This window comes from Fragaria vesca, linkage group LG7 (assembly GCF_000184155.1).
Source record: "Fragaria vesca subsp. vesca linkage group LG7, FraVesHawaii_1.0, whole genome shotgun sequence".
Taxonomy (NCBI): Eukaryota; Viridiplantae; Streptophyta; class Magnoliopsida; order Rosales; family Rosaceae; genus Fragaria; species Fragaria vesca.
Window position 1 is genome coordinate 7,596,644 of NC_020497.1, and position 17,032 is coordinate 7,613,675.

The 17,032-nt window shown below is 36.7% G+C and overlaps 1 protein-coding gene across 1 annotated transcript; it reads left to right on the plus strand.

Moving 5' to 3' along the window:
- The first annotated feature begins 10,418 nt into the window (after nt 1-10,418).
- LOC101309979 (squamosa promoter-binding-like protein 7-like) lies at nt 10,419-14,247 on the plus strand. The gene is made up of 3 exons (XM_004308436.1): nt 10,419-11,062; nt 11,863-11,981; nt 13,703-14,247. Exons 1-3 carry the CDS (start codon nt 10,419-10,421, stop codon nt 14,245-14,247), a joined length of 1,308 nt encoding a protein of 435 aa, XP_004308484.1.
- The last annotated feature ends 2,785 nt before the right edge of the window (nt 14,248-17,032 follow it).

Here is a 17,032-nt window from a genome sequence, read left to right on the forward strand (position 1 = left end):
AAAGTCGTATAATCTGTGAAGATTGTGTTAAGGCTGCCTATTATTTTTCGGTGAAGTTTGGAGCTATTTTAGAATTAGGAATATTGAAGTTAGGCAATGATAAGCGTGGATATGGCTCTACGTTTAATTTTTGTCTATGTTGTATAAATATTTGGATTTTTAGTTGAGAAATTAATTTTATATTTGGAACAGGACGTGAAGAGGCTCGAATTGGAGAGACCTCGGATTGACGTCAGGCTTAGGCCTAAAGTTGTGAGTAGACGTTCGTTTTAAATTATAAGCATGCGGTGATTTCATATTAAATGATTGATTTTATTAAATATCAATTTGTGGAATTGTTTATTTTCGCGAAGTCATTTTCCGAAGTAAATGTTCTTATTTTTAATGGCTATCGTGTTATTTGGAAAGTTACCGAAAATGAAATTTTCGGTGGAGTCGTGTGCATATTGTTTTTTTTTATGATAATTGGCAATTTTTATTATTTAGGAGAGTTACCGAAAATGAGATTTTCGGTGAATTTGTATATGGATATTTATGAGGAGAGTATGTATATAAATGCTAGCTAGCCATATGTGTCTGTCCACCTTAATGACGTAGCATATAGCCGCATTATGGTGTGACGTGAGCGTTGGACGCGAGCGTAGTAGCCCTATATGAGTATCTAATTCATATAGGGGGTATGGGCACATATTTATACACCCGTCTGTCCACCTTAATGGCGTAGTGTATCATCGCATTAATGCGTGACATGAGCGTTGGACGCAAGCGTAGTTGCCTTGTATGAACTTCTATTTTTCTTATATTTTAATAAGAATTCATACAGGGAGTATGGACAAGTGTACATACATATATACATATTTTATGTTAGCCTGAGAGGCTCTTATTTTTGAAGTGTTTGGTGACTAGCGCGGCTAGCCACGTTTCGGTAAATTCGGTAAATTTTTACGAGTTTTTGAGCTTGTTGCATGCTGTTAATTATTTTTCCGCAGAAGTTAAAATGGGAATGCATAAATATTTTTAATAAATTCATTTGTGTCCACTCACTCTAACGTGTTTTCAAATGTTTTCCCCTGGGCCCTTCGTTTTAAAATGCCCAGTGTGCAGGTTAGCCTAGTTGGGGTCGGGCGTAAATGGAGAAGAGGCATAGTCATTAGTATAGCTTCCGCTCATATTTATAACTCTAGTCCATTTCTCCCCTAATAAAGTTGCTCTGAACTAACGAATTATTTGTTATGGGATTTTATTTAGTTTAATAATTAATTTGGGAGATGTTGTGTTTTGGGGAGCACGAAGGCTCCAGGAGTTTAAGGTTGGAATTGGTTTTTTAGAAGTGTTTACAGGTATTATTAGAAAGGGTTGTCCATTTTCAAGAGAGGTTATGCTGAATTTTCAGTAAACTTTCCTTGAAGGTGGTCCCCGCAGGATTTACTTCTAGTTTCAGGGTGAAATTCGGGGTGGGTCCTGACATGGTAGGCTATTTGCTCTAGGGTTAGAACAAAATACATGATAACGTGATTAAGTATAATGTATAAAGACAAAGAATCTAGTAAGAGAATAGAGAATCATCCTCTTATTCATTGATAAGAGCTCTTTATATAAGGAATTATAAATTACTAATATGGTAATGATAAAGAATACATAGTCCTATTTTAACTACATATCCTGATGGCATAAGACCAAGACACACATTTGTTTGTTTTTTCTTTTTTCTGTTTTTACAAACTTAGAGCTTCTAATGTTATCAACCATATAAGGGTAGACTTGGTATTTATTGTTAAACCCTACCCTATATGAATTACAAGAAGATGTAGTCTTACGGCCTCGCTGCGTTTTCTTTCATTTTCAGTTTTACATTTTAATAAGCCATGATTCCTGACAAATGTGGGATTACAGGAAATATATATATAACACTCGCACAGAGCGGATTCAGTGCACCATGGTGCACATGAACCAAACAGATCAAGCAAACATCGGTTAGACCAAAAAAAAAAATTAAAACTCTATCAAACAAAATTAACTCTGCCTCTTTGACTCTTTCCATCTCCCCCCGCCTACAAACCCCGATCTCCCCCGCCTCTCCAACAATACCTCCCAAGTTCGAACCTCCGAAGTCGTCGAGGTCTACATCGACCACGCCAGTTCCACAATCAGAAACTCGGTCAGCGTCTCCCTTGTCCCTCTGTCGCCGCCCTCGTCATTGAGGCCCTCAAGGATTCCGATGGCGACCACTAGAAGGTCAAGAACATCAAACACATAGGCAATATTCAATGATGAAGAAGTTTCCGACGTCGATTCCCTCTCCTGCGTCGATGGTTGGAGAAGAGAACAAGGCAAAGAGAACGACAGTTGTCCGCCGACGAGATATGCCCGAAATATAAGATACAATCGGATGGTTTCGGGTCGTCGATTCGGGTTGTAGAGGTTCGAATCTTCTAGTGTGCCCTGTGTGCATTCAATCTAAATGGGTCTGATAAAGTTGTGGTTAAGGCCTTTGTTGGATAGCAGGTTTGGTGGCGATGGTGGCGAACTGGTTGGTGGAGGTTAGTTTGTTTCTCAAAGAGAAACCTTTTCATATCTACCTTGGGTAAAATTGCATTCTGACCTGAATGTGTTTTTATTATGTTAACTATTTTTTTTCCAATCATCTTAACAGAGTTAATATCAATGTTAATGCTTTTTAAAAGCTGGATTAAATGTACGGCCGAGATCGCGTTATTACTCTCGGTTCACTTTAACCTTGATGCGTGCAAGAACTTCCGAACACTTCCAAAAAAGACACCGTCGTTAAAAACGCAACAAAAAACTTGAAATTTGCAATGTTGCAAGGCCTAGTTAAGACTTGAGAGTGAGAATTAATTATGGGACTAAAGATGGCTCCATACTCGATGAGGAAAAAACACCACCACATTGCGCTTTGGCCTATGGATAGTCTTAAGTTTGTTGAGCGGCTGAGTCCTATATGAGGGAAAGACTTGTTAAAACAATAATGTCGTACTTCACGACGGCATCAAGGTCTAAAAGAGGGAGGTTAATTACCATACCTCTAATTATCAAATATCACACTAGCAATGCCTTAGAGAGATAGATCATAAATACTTAAGCGCCATGGAGAATCTAAAAGCAACTTCAGTATGCATATTTGAATTAGGCTTAATTTGGGTTATAAGAGAGGCTAAAAGAGCTAATATGTTCGAACTTATATGCATGCAAGAACAATGGGAGTTTTCTCTATCAACCATAAGAATTACTAGACAATTTAACAATGTGTTGGATGTATTTTTTTTTTGCTTGTTCTTCCGTTAAGTGTTTTTCATGACTCATATATCTCCTATATCTATGTCGATATATCAATAATTTCAGTGCCATCCAATGCCTTGTAGATGCATGTGACGATCTTGGCACGAAGCTCCAATAGAACTGTTGAATTTTGTATAGTTACCCATGTTTCCAGGTAGATGAATAGCTTGGCATAAATCATGTGGAATCAAAATCTGAAATAATTGGGGCGGGCATTCGAATTTTGCTTCATGATGAAAATGATGGGAAATTAGAGCCTTTTGCTAGCTAGTTGGTAGGGTCTTTATAATGTAAAATGACGTGGTACACTTCTGCATCTGGGTGTGTCTGCAACTCTGCACCCACTTTCTTTTGTTAGTTGGAGAAAGATGGAAGGTTGTGCACTAAGTAGGAAGCACTTATGCATTCAGGGACCCATAGTCATTGCATACTCAGCTGTCTCAGATTGATTGAACAACTACTGTATGTGTCTCCTTTCCTCAACACATGCATATAATAGTGTTCATGGAGGTTCTGCGGTCCTTATATATTAGCAAACCAGTTAAAGTCAGTGGAAACAAATTTACGAACCACCCTTATTTTTACGGCACCTGTTTTGTTTCATGACATGACATGTGTCTTTTTTGTTAACTATATTAAATTATGGTTAACAAATAACAATAAATAAATATTGTTTTCTTTTCATTTTAAAGATAAAATTAAGTAAAAAAAAATGAAACATCAACGATTATTTCCAAATCAATGTAAAAGAGAAAGTAAAAGGCTTCAACTCCCTTCAACCCTTCTCGTCTTCTACCTCCAGAAAGCTTTTCCCAAATCCTTAACAATGCTCAAGCACATCTCAAGCATCCTCTAGTTCTTGCAAACGTCTACAGTTAAAGTGGGTATTTTAAAACCCAGACTACTGCTTGAGAAAAAATGTTACAAATCAGTTAGCAATCATCCATATGTGGAGGTAAGCTGCAATTTGACTTAATCTCAGTCTGCTCGCCAAACCACGTTCGCCGGTGATTCTCCTTCTTCTAGCGCCAGCGGCTAAGTTTATGGGTATGGGTATGAGAATTTGGTATTGAAGAACGATGGAGGTAAGCTTATGGTTCTGGGTAAAGGAATTGGTATTTATGATTATCGAAGAACAACTGTTCTTGTATGGTAATGGGTATTTAAGAACGGAAACGGATTGTTAAGAACAACTGTTCTTGAGGTATTGGGTATTGTCGAACAAAATTTGTTCTTGGTAATTTCTGGGTAACAGAAATCAATCAATCCCATGTAAATGAAAAGAAAACAATATTTATTTATTGTTGTCTGTTAACCATGGTTTAGAAAAGTTAACAAAAAGGACACATGTCATGAAACGAGATAGATGGGTATTAGGATGTGTAAATAAGGGTGGTCGGCAAATTTACTTCTAAAAGTTAATTAGTCTGCAATGCTGCATCTAATGCAACCTGGTGTCGATATGAACTAACTTGTGAATCTCTATTAATCAGTTGCTAGTTGAACAGATGCCAAGCTTTGATAATCTTGCTGCTTCCGTAGGAAAAGGGGTTAGATATTATAAATAAGTATTCACATAAATTTAATTTATAATTAAAATAAGTAATTATAATTATAAAATCAAGAACACAAGATGAACATGAAGAACATCAATGTTACTAACTCGGATGTAAGATGAGAAGAAAAAATTGAAGTCGAGTCGTATGTCTCACACATTTTCTTTAAGACAAATTATGTCTTCTATATCGGTGCAAAATGTTTGATGACACTTGTCTCCCAGAATACAACAACTGCTCATGCTTTTAGAGCTATAATGCTATCAAGAACACCCGACAAACTTGTTGTACCTTCTTTCTATCACCAGAAAGCTAAAATTAGAGAGAGAGAGAGAGAACTCAAGAGATGAGGAGATGATTTGAGTTGGTGTGTTTCGAATAAGGTAAGAGGTCACCTATTTGTACATGGAAAAACCTTGGAGCTACTTGAATGTCATAAATTCATATTCATGAGTTACAACCTTTTCACATTTGGTGTAGTTAACATCTTGTAATGTTACCACCTTTCATAACACGATTAACACCATTATCATTCCATTTAACATCTTATGATGTTATAGAATCCAAACAACTATAGAAGGTGAAAAGTGTAAAACCGTTTCAAGTAATCAATTTTGGATGATTATTCTCATTCACCCTACAACCCACTTAAATTATCTAATTTAAAATTGTTAAATAAAATAGTGATTTTCACCATTTTTCCAACAGATTCAGCCTCCAAAATTAATGTTCCTGCAACATAAAATCACCTATCGAAATCTTGTTGCCATGTATGTTTGGTCAAGGAGTGAAAAATCGAAAATATCCGCGAAATTTCGGCGATATTTTCGTTTTTTCACTGTCTCGATATTAAATCCACTTACCAAGTACATATCGTCCGAAATATTCGATAATTCGCGAAATATCCCGAAATTTGCGATATTTTGACGAAATTCCCGATATTCTCAAGTCAAACCTCCCAAAACTTCGACCCGAACCAAAACTCGGCCCAAATTTTAAAATCCAAGAAAACATGACAATACGCTTGACAAGCAGATCGAACCTTGGTTGCCCAAGGAAAAGAGAAAACTCCTCAACCACCCATGCAGGAACACGCCATGGTTGTTTGAAGTGCATTTTTATATAAGTACGATTAATTCTAATTAATCCTATTTATTTCTTAGTATCTTATTTTTTTTTTGGTCTGATACTTAGTATCCTATACTCTTGTAAACTCTTAACGTTTTAGATGACAGTAGTGTTAGCAAATTATGACAACCATATCTATAATGAATGACTCAATTATATGTATATATGTACTGATTCACTTAATTCAAACCTCCTATTACATATGTAATGGTATTTGTCTAACATTTTCTTTTGAAATGAAGAATATAATCATATCAATATATATCTCTTAAAGATTCGTCTAAAATTTTGAAATGAAAATTTTGTACCTCATAAGTCTTCTACGTGGTTTTAAAGTACTCATATAATTCTATGTGAAATGTATCATATGTATATAAGGCGTGATGGCCTAGCCTCCCTTTAGGTTTCCAGCCATAAAAAAAATATAAAAAAATGTTTAAAGTAAACTTTTAAAAATTATTAAAGGTTCAGCACTAACATTTTCACATTAACTTACTACAACTCTCTATATATTAATGTTTATTCAAGGTTTTCATTTCAAATATAGTACATAATATAGAAAATAAACATCTTTTAAAATTTGGTTTAAAATTTTCTTTTTTTTCTTCAAATTTCAGTCAATTTTCTTATTTTTTTACTGCAATCGATATTTTCCCGAAATTTTATCAAAATTTCTATATTTTAAAAGGTCGAAATTTCCGTAATCACCAAAAAATTTTTTCATGTATTTGGTTGAGAGTTGAGACCAACAGAATGAATCGGGTAATATATCTTTGGACAAAAGAAAAGGAAACTGTATCATCATTTAAATCTATCTTCTTTTCATAAACTCGTGTTATCTTGAAGTTAATTAACATCTTTTTTCGCTCGTGAAAGGTCTTAATCATCTTGTCTTTTAACCTCAACTCGTTCCCCACCCTAGCCTGCTGCTTCAATCGCGAAGATCTTCTCCTTTAGGTACTTTCTTTGAGGAAGATTGTTTTTCTTGGATATCATATCACATGAGAACGAATGTCTTTATGGAGTTGGGGGTACCTTTAAATCAAAGTACCATGGTTTTGGTTCCCACAAATCACAAAAGGCCAACTTTCCAACAAGGACTAACATGTCCTTTAGCTATTGAAACGACCACAGAATAAAAGGCAACGAAAATGAAGATCATATATTCATATCAGAACAAGTTCTTCAGCAACTGATCTATTGTTTTTCTCAGCCCAGATATTTTTTCATTTTATTTTGATTCAACAATCCGCTGATTATGTTTAGTCCTAGGGATCTAGAAGAACTCCGGTATAGATCGAACTCCGGTAACATATGATTACTCGTACGTACAAAACTACAAATGATTTTGGCCAAAACAATATTCTCATGGTAAAATCAAAAGCATGGTCCCCTGGTTTCTTATATATATATACGACCCTCAAAGATGAACAAATATATGGTCCCCCCTTTCTAAATATTTAGTAAATCTTTGTTGGTGTTTCATTAAAAGAAACAACGGAGTCTCTTGCTTCCTATGAGACTCACAAACTTACAGTTTGGTTTCGAGCAGTTTTTTACATGTACGTACTGATGATGATCTAGTATCTCGATCAATCATGGTTTAAGCTGTGGGACACGCGTAAGAAACCCATTTGGGCCGGGCAAGTACACAGTGGGGATTAGTTTCTTGCTCAACTGATATCAATCCCAGCTTTTCTGGATCTTGTTTGCTGGGGAAGAAACTGTTCTAGTTTTTTTTTTTTTTTTTTTTTTTTTCCCAGCAAGTGTAGGTTTCTGAGTTCTGAGCATGCACGTTAAGTCCGAACAAGCGAGTACAGGAAAGATGCCATACACCGCACACGTGGCGGAATCTCAGGTGCTCCAGAGTCCAGACTTATAATCGGGCCCATCACCTTAGATGCCCGCTATTGATCTGTCATTTTTATTATTAATGTTTGCTGCCCAAAAGGATAGAGATGCATCGGAACGACGAGAGAGCTTCACTTGATTAGGGTTTTATGATCATACTGATGAATCATATGAAATCCTCGTTATATGTCTGTATCCTTATCCAAAACTGCAAAACTAATCTCATCAAAAGAAAAAGCCTTTTCCAAAACTAAAAAGAATTAGTCTGATGACTCTGATCTATTCAACAACAAAAAAGAAAAAAGAAAAAAAAGAGCAAGTTTGATTAATTTGGTATACAGTAAAGAAGAAATAGCATTGACAGGTGCCATCAATGTCAGTACTCAGTAGATATGTATGAAGTGAACAGAAGGCAGGCACTATATACCAAGTGGTTTTTAGTTTTTACCCAACACAGAAACCTCAGGCTGCTGCACTAGTGCAGTTACCTATACGGAAAAGATATTCAGCATGCTGGATATAAAACTCATAAAAGTCGTCCCCTCTCTAGTCTCTACCAGCTGCCTTGATTACCTGACTCGGTTGATCATCCTCTTTACTTCCATCTATAGCTGCAGACTTGTTTTTACTTTTTCTGAAGACAGTTAGGCTTAGGCCTCACCATTTTACCCCAAGCAAAAAGGAAGGTAATTGACTACTGGTGAACACTCTTTTACCAATATGTAACGTTTTGGGAAGTTGTTTTGTACTGCATTCTATCGTTAATTTGTTGCATTTGGAAGAGCACTGCAGTGCGTGCGACAGTAATAGTTCTGGAAAGCAGTCTTGTACGTTTTGGCAATAAAGCCCAGAACAGAAGATTTAAAATGAATTTTATTAAGTTTGTGTTACTGTTACTATAACAAAATAATGAGAATATTAGAATCAAAGAACTAACTAATAAAAATAAAAATACAGTTTCATGTTCAAATATGTTTAGTTTGCGGTTGGAATTGGATTACAGAAACTAGATCACCATTGCTCTACATTTTGATCCATGAGGCTTTTCATAGCTAGAATAATGAAACGGTCCTCTATGAGTTCTAAAATTTCTGACCATTCAAAAAGAATACCAAGGAGTGGTCACAATCTGTCACAGCTGGAACAATCTTTGTTGTAATTGGAGTGAGATCTTGGAGTTGATATGATGGAACCCACTATTCACAAGCAAATCCCTAACCTATATTCGAACCTCACTTTCTCTTCTTCTTTTTTTGAACTGGGAAGCTGAGTTTATGTACTTCTGGTATTAAAGTGAAGTTTCTAGTCTCATTCGCGAAACAAAGATTAAAGTGAGGTTTCTAGGCTAGGGTTCTAAATTTAAAAACTGATTCGCACTTTAAAGGAAAGCATATGCAGTGAGATTATGAGAATCAGAACCCGAAATCATACTTATTAGTAACTTCATGAACCACTAAATTGTAGAATGCGGCATAATTTTAATCTCATAACTAAAACTTTTATGAGTTTATCTACTCAATAGTATCCTTGGCAATAAGTTTACTTCATACAATTACTAAAACAACTTCCAAACAGTAGATTCCATAAAGAAGAGGAGAGAAAATAACCATCTGAAATGAGTCTCCCTAGCTATCCTGCTACTCACAATCACATATTTCTCATATAAACAGATCAGCAAAACAGCAATAGTGCTTAGAAAAGAAAAGAAAATAACCATCTATTCATGAATTAACCTTGGAAGTCAATTGATCAAGCGGCTCATGAAATTAAGCTCGAGTCAGGCACAACACAACTGCAGACTTGTATCTTAAGCGGGCGTCCGTATGATGCCTGGACGTTTAATAGGTTAAGAGTTAAGTTACTGTTTATGCCGAATTATTTGCATGCAGATTAATTCGCAGGGTTCTTCGTACATAACACCAACTCTAATTCTGCGACTTAGTACAGACCACAGCCTTCATGTCTTTTTTTCGTGTTAGAAATACTAAAAACCCCCCTATATGTTATCATAACACACTATACACCTACACAATAATTCCTTTGCCATAATTAGCTCTCTCTCACCCATCTAATCACAGTTCTTAACGTCCTCTCTCCCCCCTCCCCTCCCCTTCTCTCTCTCTCTCTTCTCAGAAACTCAGTTACTCAGAGAGCAGTCACCCTCTTCCATCAAATCGTTGCGACAGAAAGACTCAGGCCCCCGGCTCCACCGTCTTCACTATTTCCACGTGCGCTCCCATCTCTCTCTCTCACGTGTCGTAGCAGTGTTCCTTCTCTTCAAACACTGTGCAGCTTTTTCTTTAGCCCCAATGGTGTAGAACCAAGGAAAACCAGACACCCTTCGCTGCTCTGACTCTCTCTCCCTGACCCTTATCCCGTTTTCCTCTTTTATATCTTCTATCTCATACATCCGCATCCCCAACCATTCTCTCCATTTTCTCTGTATCGTCTTCTCACACTAGCCTTACTAGCTCATACATAACCATACATCTACACTAGCTCACGTATAACTATACAGCTAGCTAGTACTCCTTTCTCTGTTTCTCCTTCTGTACCACCAACACCTGGCTTTTTATATCGACGATAATGGAAATGTTTGGGCAGACCATTGGCGGCAGAGCAGGTCAGAATGGTAATAACGCAAATCTTGCTTGGGATATATGGGAGATGAATAATGGTGGTAATAGTAATAGTAATGGCAACAACGATATATTGTACATGACGGCGGCAACGGCGGCCGTCACCATCGTCGAGCCGCCTTCCGGCTCCACCGCGAGCTCCGAAGCGAGTTTGGGTCACGCGCTGATGCACAACGACGGTGTTCAAGCAGTGGAGCAGCACTTCCAGAATTTCTACGGTGGCGATCATCATCATCACGGTCGTCTTCATGGGTCCCAATACCTTCCGGATCCGCACCTTATGTGCTTGAAGCTGGGGAAGAGGCACTACTTTGAGGACGCTGCTCCGCCTCTGCTTGATCATCATCACCGACACGTGGCGGGATTCCCTTTGGCCATGAAGAGAGGCAAGAACTTGTATGGCGCTGGTGGCGGCGGCGGGGCTTCAACTTCGTCGTTGAAGGTGCCGCGGTGTCAGGTGGAGGGGTGCCAAGTGGCGCTGGTGAGCGCAAAGGAGTACCACCGGCGGCACAAAGTGTGTGAGATGCACTCCAAGGCATCCAAGGTAGTCGTCTTAGGGTTGGAGCAGCGTTTCTGTCAGCAATGCAGCAGGTCAGTTTTATCAGAGCAACTATTTTCCAGTTAGCAGTTTAGCAACTTACCGATTCAATCATCCAAAACTGAAAGAGTTAGATCCTCTTTTTTTCTTTCTGAAAAGGAGTTCGATGTTGGGGGTTTTAGTTACACCTCCTAATTGAAAGTTAAAGAGTGCGAATATCATTCTTCCGAAGATAATTGAAAGTTAAGTGTGAATATCATTCTTCCGAAGATATATGATTTCATACTTAAAAAGTTAAACTTTGATCTAGATCCAAAGACAATAATTTCTTCGTTAGTTTGTGTCCAGAAAATATTTCTGCTATGTTTGACAACTTGTATTTCAGGCCTTGTTTTAAACCTTTTTGATCTGACTTGTGTGAAACCTTACATGTAAAATACCCAGTTGGTAGAATTTTCCTGGAAACAATAGTTGGAAACTAACTACACAAAACTAGAGGGGTCAAAATAGGACCTACATGGATAATTCACCTTGTTTTATCTCTCTTTTTCTTTTTTCTTTTTTGAAAAAAAAAATAAAAACCATTTTTTAAAGGGTCTAACAATATTTTTGGTTTTGTTTAATGAAATCATTTTTTTTTTATCAGGAAGATTTTACATGTATTTTCAACAAATTAATAATATTTCTAGCGGAAAAAATCTTCACATAGGATAAAGTGATAAACCCTAATTTTGTTACTGAATGAACTGAATATATGAGAAAAAAAAAAAGGTGGGCAGATCGTTGTTTACTTTAGTTGATTGATTGAGATGATTATAGATGCTCTAATGAGTGGTGGGGAAAATGTGTATAGGTTTCACGTAGTGTCGGAGTTTGACGAATCTAAGAGGAGTTGTAGGAGGAGATTAGCTGGACATAATGAGCGAAGAAGGAAATGCTCTCATGATTCTCTAGCCAGAGGCTCTTCTCAAGGTGTGTGTATCTTTCTCTATTTCTATTCTGTCTCCTTTTGTGCCTTTTCCTTGGAGGTTCTTTCACCCCTTATTCTGGAACACTATTTTGACACTGAATTAAAAGTCTAATTTCTCACCCAGTCACCCACAAATCCCATATATTGATGATGATAACTTCCGCCTGTTTGTTCGATCAGCAAGATAAAATTGATGCTAAAAAGAAGATATGTCTCTTAACTTTTGTTCAAGTGAATGGAAGGAGACGAAAGAACTCAGGAACTTGCATTTCAATCGCACATACTGGTGGGTTTCAACTTGTTGTAACTAATCCACCTACTTCCTTTAACTTAGAAGCTCCAGTCTTCATTAAAACAGCGTCCAGTCCAGTCCAGTCCAATCCTAAACACCAAAGACTTTCATGATACATTTCAAGGCAAACAGCAAAGTTAAGTACACACATCATTAGAAATTACCAATGTTCACCCCTAGAAAAATGGCTATCTAGTAAAATTTAACCTATATGTCATTCCTTCAGTCCTTCCACTCGTATACCAATCATGTCTTGGCTCAACCTTCATGGGAATTATAGACCGTAGATCAGCAGAGAATGTATAGGTGAAACCTTAATACATTATCAAATGTAAAGAACTTATGGGGTCAAGCTTAAAGTTATAAACGATGCCATTTTGCACAATCAGTTCACCCAAACTTTAGTTGTCTGAAAGTTGGTCTCAACTATATATCTATATCAAACTTACATACCACCACAATGCAGCTTCACATATGCCACACTCACTTTTCCTTAAAGCGTTTCAGATATATAGGAACCTGCAGATATTGCTCTAGTACCTTGATGTCTTCCCTTTCCTATTTAGAAAATGATAAGGAAAATGAAGCTGGCAAGATGTATATCTTGACTTGGGGTGGTAGCATGGGAACATTTATAAATATTTCTAACAAGGAAGCATTAAAATTTAGATCATTGACATTCTTTTCCTCCAACCATCACTGTTACGTTTTTAATTGTATCAGCACTGAGGCAAAAGATATCGACTCTCTTTTAATGTTCAATGCCTTTGCCCCTTTAATCATCTCTGATATGCTACACATGCGTTCCATCGTCTCTTCTCAATAAGATCTTTCAATGATAGTTCACCTTCAGCATTTGTGTTGTTATAATTTGTTTTTTTACATCAACAGTCGGTTCTGTTGGAGTTCTGTTGTCTTTCTTGAACCTCCTTATAGGTAAAGGGCACAGATATACCACTCATCATGGCTTTGTTAATTCATCTAATCTCTTTGTTTATTGTACTTTTAAGAAATTTATAAAGAAACAAATACTGAACTCTAATTTTGCATTAGTCATCTTTCTAATTAGAAGAAATATCTTTGATCAGTTTCATTTGAAAAACCAACCATGACTCTATGACACTGATGACAGGCAGCTTTATTTCAATGGCCTTGTAACCTGAAAGTGCTGTGTTTGCTCTTTTTTCCTTGTTATATAGAAACTACAAAACTAGAAAATACTACACCAAATTCTAAATGTGCACAACAGTTTGTAATAATCAAGTATGCGTTACCAATTAGTTTAGGGTGGTATACTCCAATTTACTTGGTTTAGAGGATGACATCTGAAGTTCGAATGTTGCCATTGCTATCCTTTAGTACAGGTTGAATTTTGCGTGTTGGTTAGGTTTAAAGTAAAGCTAAACATATTAGTTTTTCTGTGATCAACAGAGAAAAGACTGATGATGGCTGCAGCAGGGAGGTTTCCATACCTATCGTCATCGCCGACAGGACGTAGTGCTCTCTCTCTTCTGTCATCGTCCAAAAGTAGTAATGATTCTTGGGTGCTCTCTCCGTCTGATCTCTCCTCAAGATCCCGCGCTGCACTTCGTGAACTCATTGCCGAAAACCGAGCAGCCATCTTGGCTCGCCAGGTCATATCTTCTTCAGAAAGACCAAACTCAAACTGGGAGGACTCATCAAATTATAATAACCATTCGACGCAAGACTGTGGTGACTATCTAAGCCAGTCATGGCCGTCTAGTTCTGTTGAATCCCATCACCGTCATCAGCAGCAGCAGATGTTTGCTGCTGATCAGCATAGTTGGGACAGGTTCCATGAAAGTGGTGCACATTTGACACTTGATCTAATGCAGCAGCCCCCGAGCCCGGCTTATGAGACTTTGTTGCCTGCAAGGGATAGTAGTACTAAGGCCGAAGATGAGGAGTGTGACCTTTGGAAATGGAACTCCTTCCAAGGAGCCAGTGCGGTTTAATTTTAATTCTTACAAGTCTGTAATAAATTCATTCTTTGTTTAGTGTTTGATGGGGCTAGTTTATCCTCACACCATTCATCCATTCATCCATTTATATGGCTTGAGCAAAGGCTCATGTGCCGGAGGGAAAACTGTCGAACTGTATATAACTATATATTGCTTTCTCATACAATACGGCAGCGGGGATGAAATCTGGACTTCCGGAGCATGACCAAACCAGGCTCCATGGACATTTTATTCAAAACTTAACCCTGCTAACCTGTCTAGGAGTCAAACAAACACTTACAATCAAATGACTACGTATGGTTTCAGCAATCAAAGTAGACAATGAAGATAAATCACATGCAGTCCAAAGAATTTAAAGCTTGGACTGCTGGCTTACAGTCGCTTTCAATCACCGACTTAGAAACTTGCTGACCCTGAAACAACTCCACTCCATTCTTGATAGCAAACAAATCAGTATGAAAAGAAGACCATATATACAAAATTCTGCTATGTTACGGAGAAAGCCCTTTTTTTATCCCTCCATTGATAAATCAACAGCCCTCTGGAACTCCCTAAGAGTTTGGTATAAATGCACCATCTCAACATTCATTTTCAAGCAGTCTGTATCTGGAGGTGACCAGACTTTGTTCTTCTTCGATCGAATTGCCACCACAATTTCTGCCGGTTCATTTGCTTGCATATATTCCTTAAACCAAGCCATAGACGAAGCTACAAGACTCAGCGACTTAGCTGGTCTGAGATTTATTTCTCCAAAAAGCTTCTCTGATAAGGTGGATCAGGGCTTGAGCGATTAGGCCTTAAGGTAGATTGGCAGAAGTGGCTAACCCTAATGCCAATAGCAAAGACAAGATTTAAGCGGCCAGTAGCTGTTTAGTGTCTTACGCTTTCTATCATACTACTTACTACGCGCTTTGAATCATCTGAAAGAAAGTAAAAGGCATGAACAGAATATCATTTAACGCTACAACAAAGTGCAGAGAATGATCTAGCCTTAGCATCAGATGTAAATTTATTGCTTAAGTCTTGAGCTTATTTGGTGTACACAACACACCATGAGGTCTTACACAACTAATATTCTGTTTTGGAGATGGAGTTAGGTAGTCAGATTATTTTCTTGGGTCCGGTTTAAGGGACATAATTTTTAACACAAGTTTTGACACTCTTTTGTAGCCATCAGATTTTAAAAACATTTAAAAGTTTAGATTAATTGTGAATATGATGTCAACATATAAGAAAGTGATTTGGTAAGTGACATGACATTATTTATTTCATGAGAAATTAAACTAAACTTTGCTTTATTTTTTGAACAAAACAAACAACTCTGATTTGGAAAATCAAAATCAAACAATACATTGAAACAAAAATACAAACAGTAAAAAGAAAAAGAAATTATAAAAAGGAAGAACATTCGAAGAAGACCGTAAGAAGAACAAGAGAATCCACGTGATGATGCAACTCGCAATGGATTCAACACTAAGCTTTCTAAAAACTCTAATCAAGAAACATCAAACACAGATTAGGTCCGTGGATAGAGTGAAACTATACCAAGCATAAGAGCAGGGGCGGATCCAGGAATCGCAATCAGGTGGGACTTGGATTTTTAGTAGGAAATTTTTTTTGACGATGTTAGAGAAATTTATAGATTGAAAATAAAGATAAACTTAGTCATAAAAGACGTAGTGGGACTTTACCACTTCAATGTTTGTTTAATTCATAAAACACTTTAAACATAACAAAAAAAAAAACTAAATAAGAATTTCAATAAGACCGACAACCTCGCGTCCTCACCGATGCTGCGTGACAAAGGTATGGCAAGGAAGAAAAGAAGACAACAGACAACATAGACGTTTATCTTTTTTGAGAAGATAGAGAAACTTATCTCTTTCTTTAACAAAAATGAAATTAAGTATACGATAGGCACTTGGATCACGTCAATGCTAGCTAGGACTTGAGTCAGACTATCTCAAAAAATATTTGATTAGTAATTGTACAAGATGAAGGAATTTGAGTAGGACTTAAGCTCAACAATCTTACAATCACACCATAAAATTAATGATAACTACATGTAGTAATTTTTTTCCCCAAAATATTTGGGTGGGACTTGAGTCCCATGGTGCTTGTACCTAGATCCGCCCCTGCATAAGAGAGGAATAGCTTCAATCAAACCAGTACCACAAAGTGGTATAAGTACATTCATAATAATTTTTAGGAAAAATTTTAAGAACAGTAGATGACAAATGGTCTACTCCTAATTTTGGTGTTTTAAGTTTCAAAACAATCATAAAGATACATGACATTAGAATCACGACACATTTTTAGTACATGATGTCAGTAACGTCATTAACTCTATGTAATTTCTTAATTTTCAAAGGGTGATTTCGGGTTTTCTCTATTCTACCTTTTCTTTACATATGTTTTACAATTTTTCTATTTATATACCTTTTTTTAAAAAAAATTTGTTAACTCAGACCATAATCTTAAGAGTAATTTTAAATATACACCCTAATCTCTTAATACACACCATTTATTTAATACACTACCCATCTAGTTTTTCATTTCAATATTATACTAAATACACATCCCAAACTGCCTAAAATACCCTCAATATCTAAAACTAATAATAATATGTTATTTAATATAGTTATTATATATTTACTATTTCACAACTCTCTTTCTGTATTTTTTTTATTTTCTGTTAGATTTTTTTTATCGGATTAGAAATTTTTTCTTGATATTTTTTAATTTATAATCAAAAGTGTAATATTATATTCGAACTCCA

Excerpts from the sequence above, each read along its gene's own strand:
- LOC101309979 (XM_004308436.1), top strand. The coding sequence starts at position 10,419 with ATGGAAATGTTTGGGCAGACCATTGGCGGCAGAGCAGGTCAGAATGGT. Across the intron at positions 11,063-11,862 it reads TTCTGTCAGCAATGCAGCAG|GTTTCACGTAGTGTCGGAGT; the intron begins GTCAGTTTTATC and ends AAATGTGTATAG. Across the intron at positions 11,982-13,702 it reads AGCCAGAGGCTCTTCTCAAG|AGAAAAGACTGATGATGGCT; the intron begins GTGTGTGTATCT and ends TGTGATCAACAG.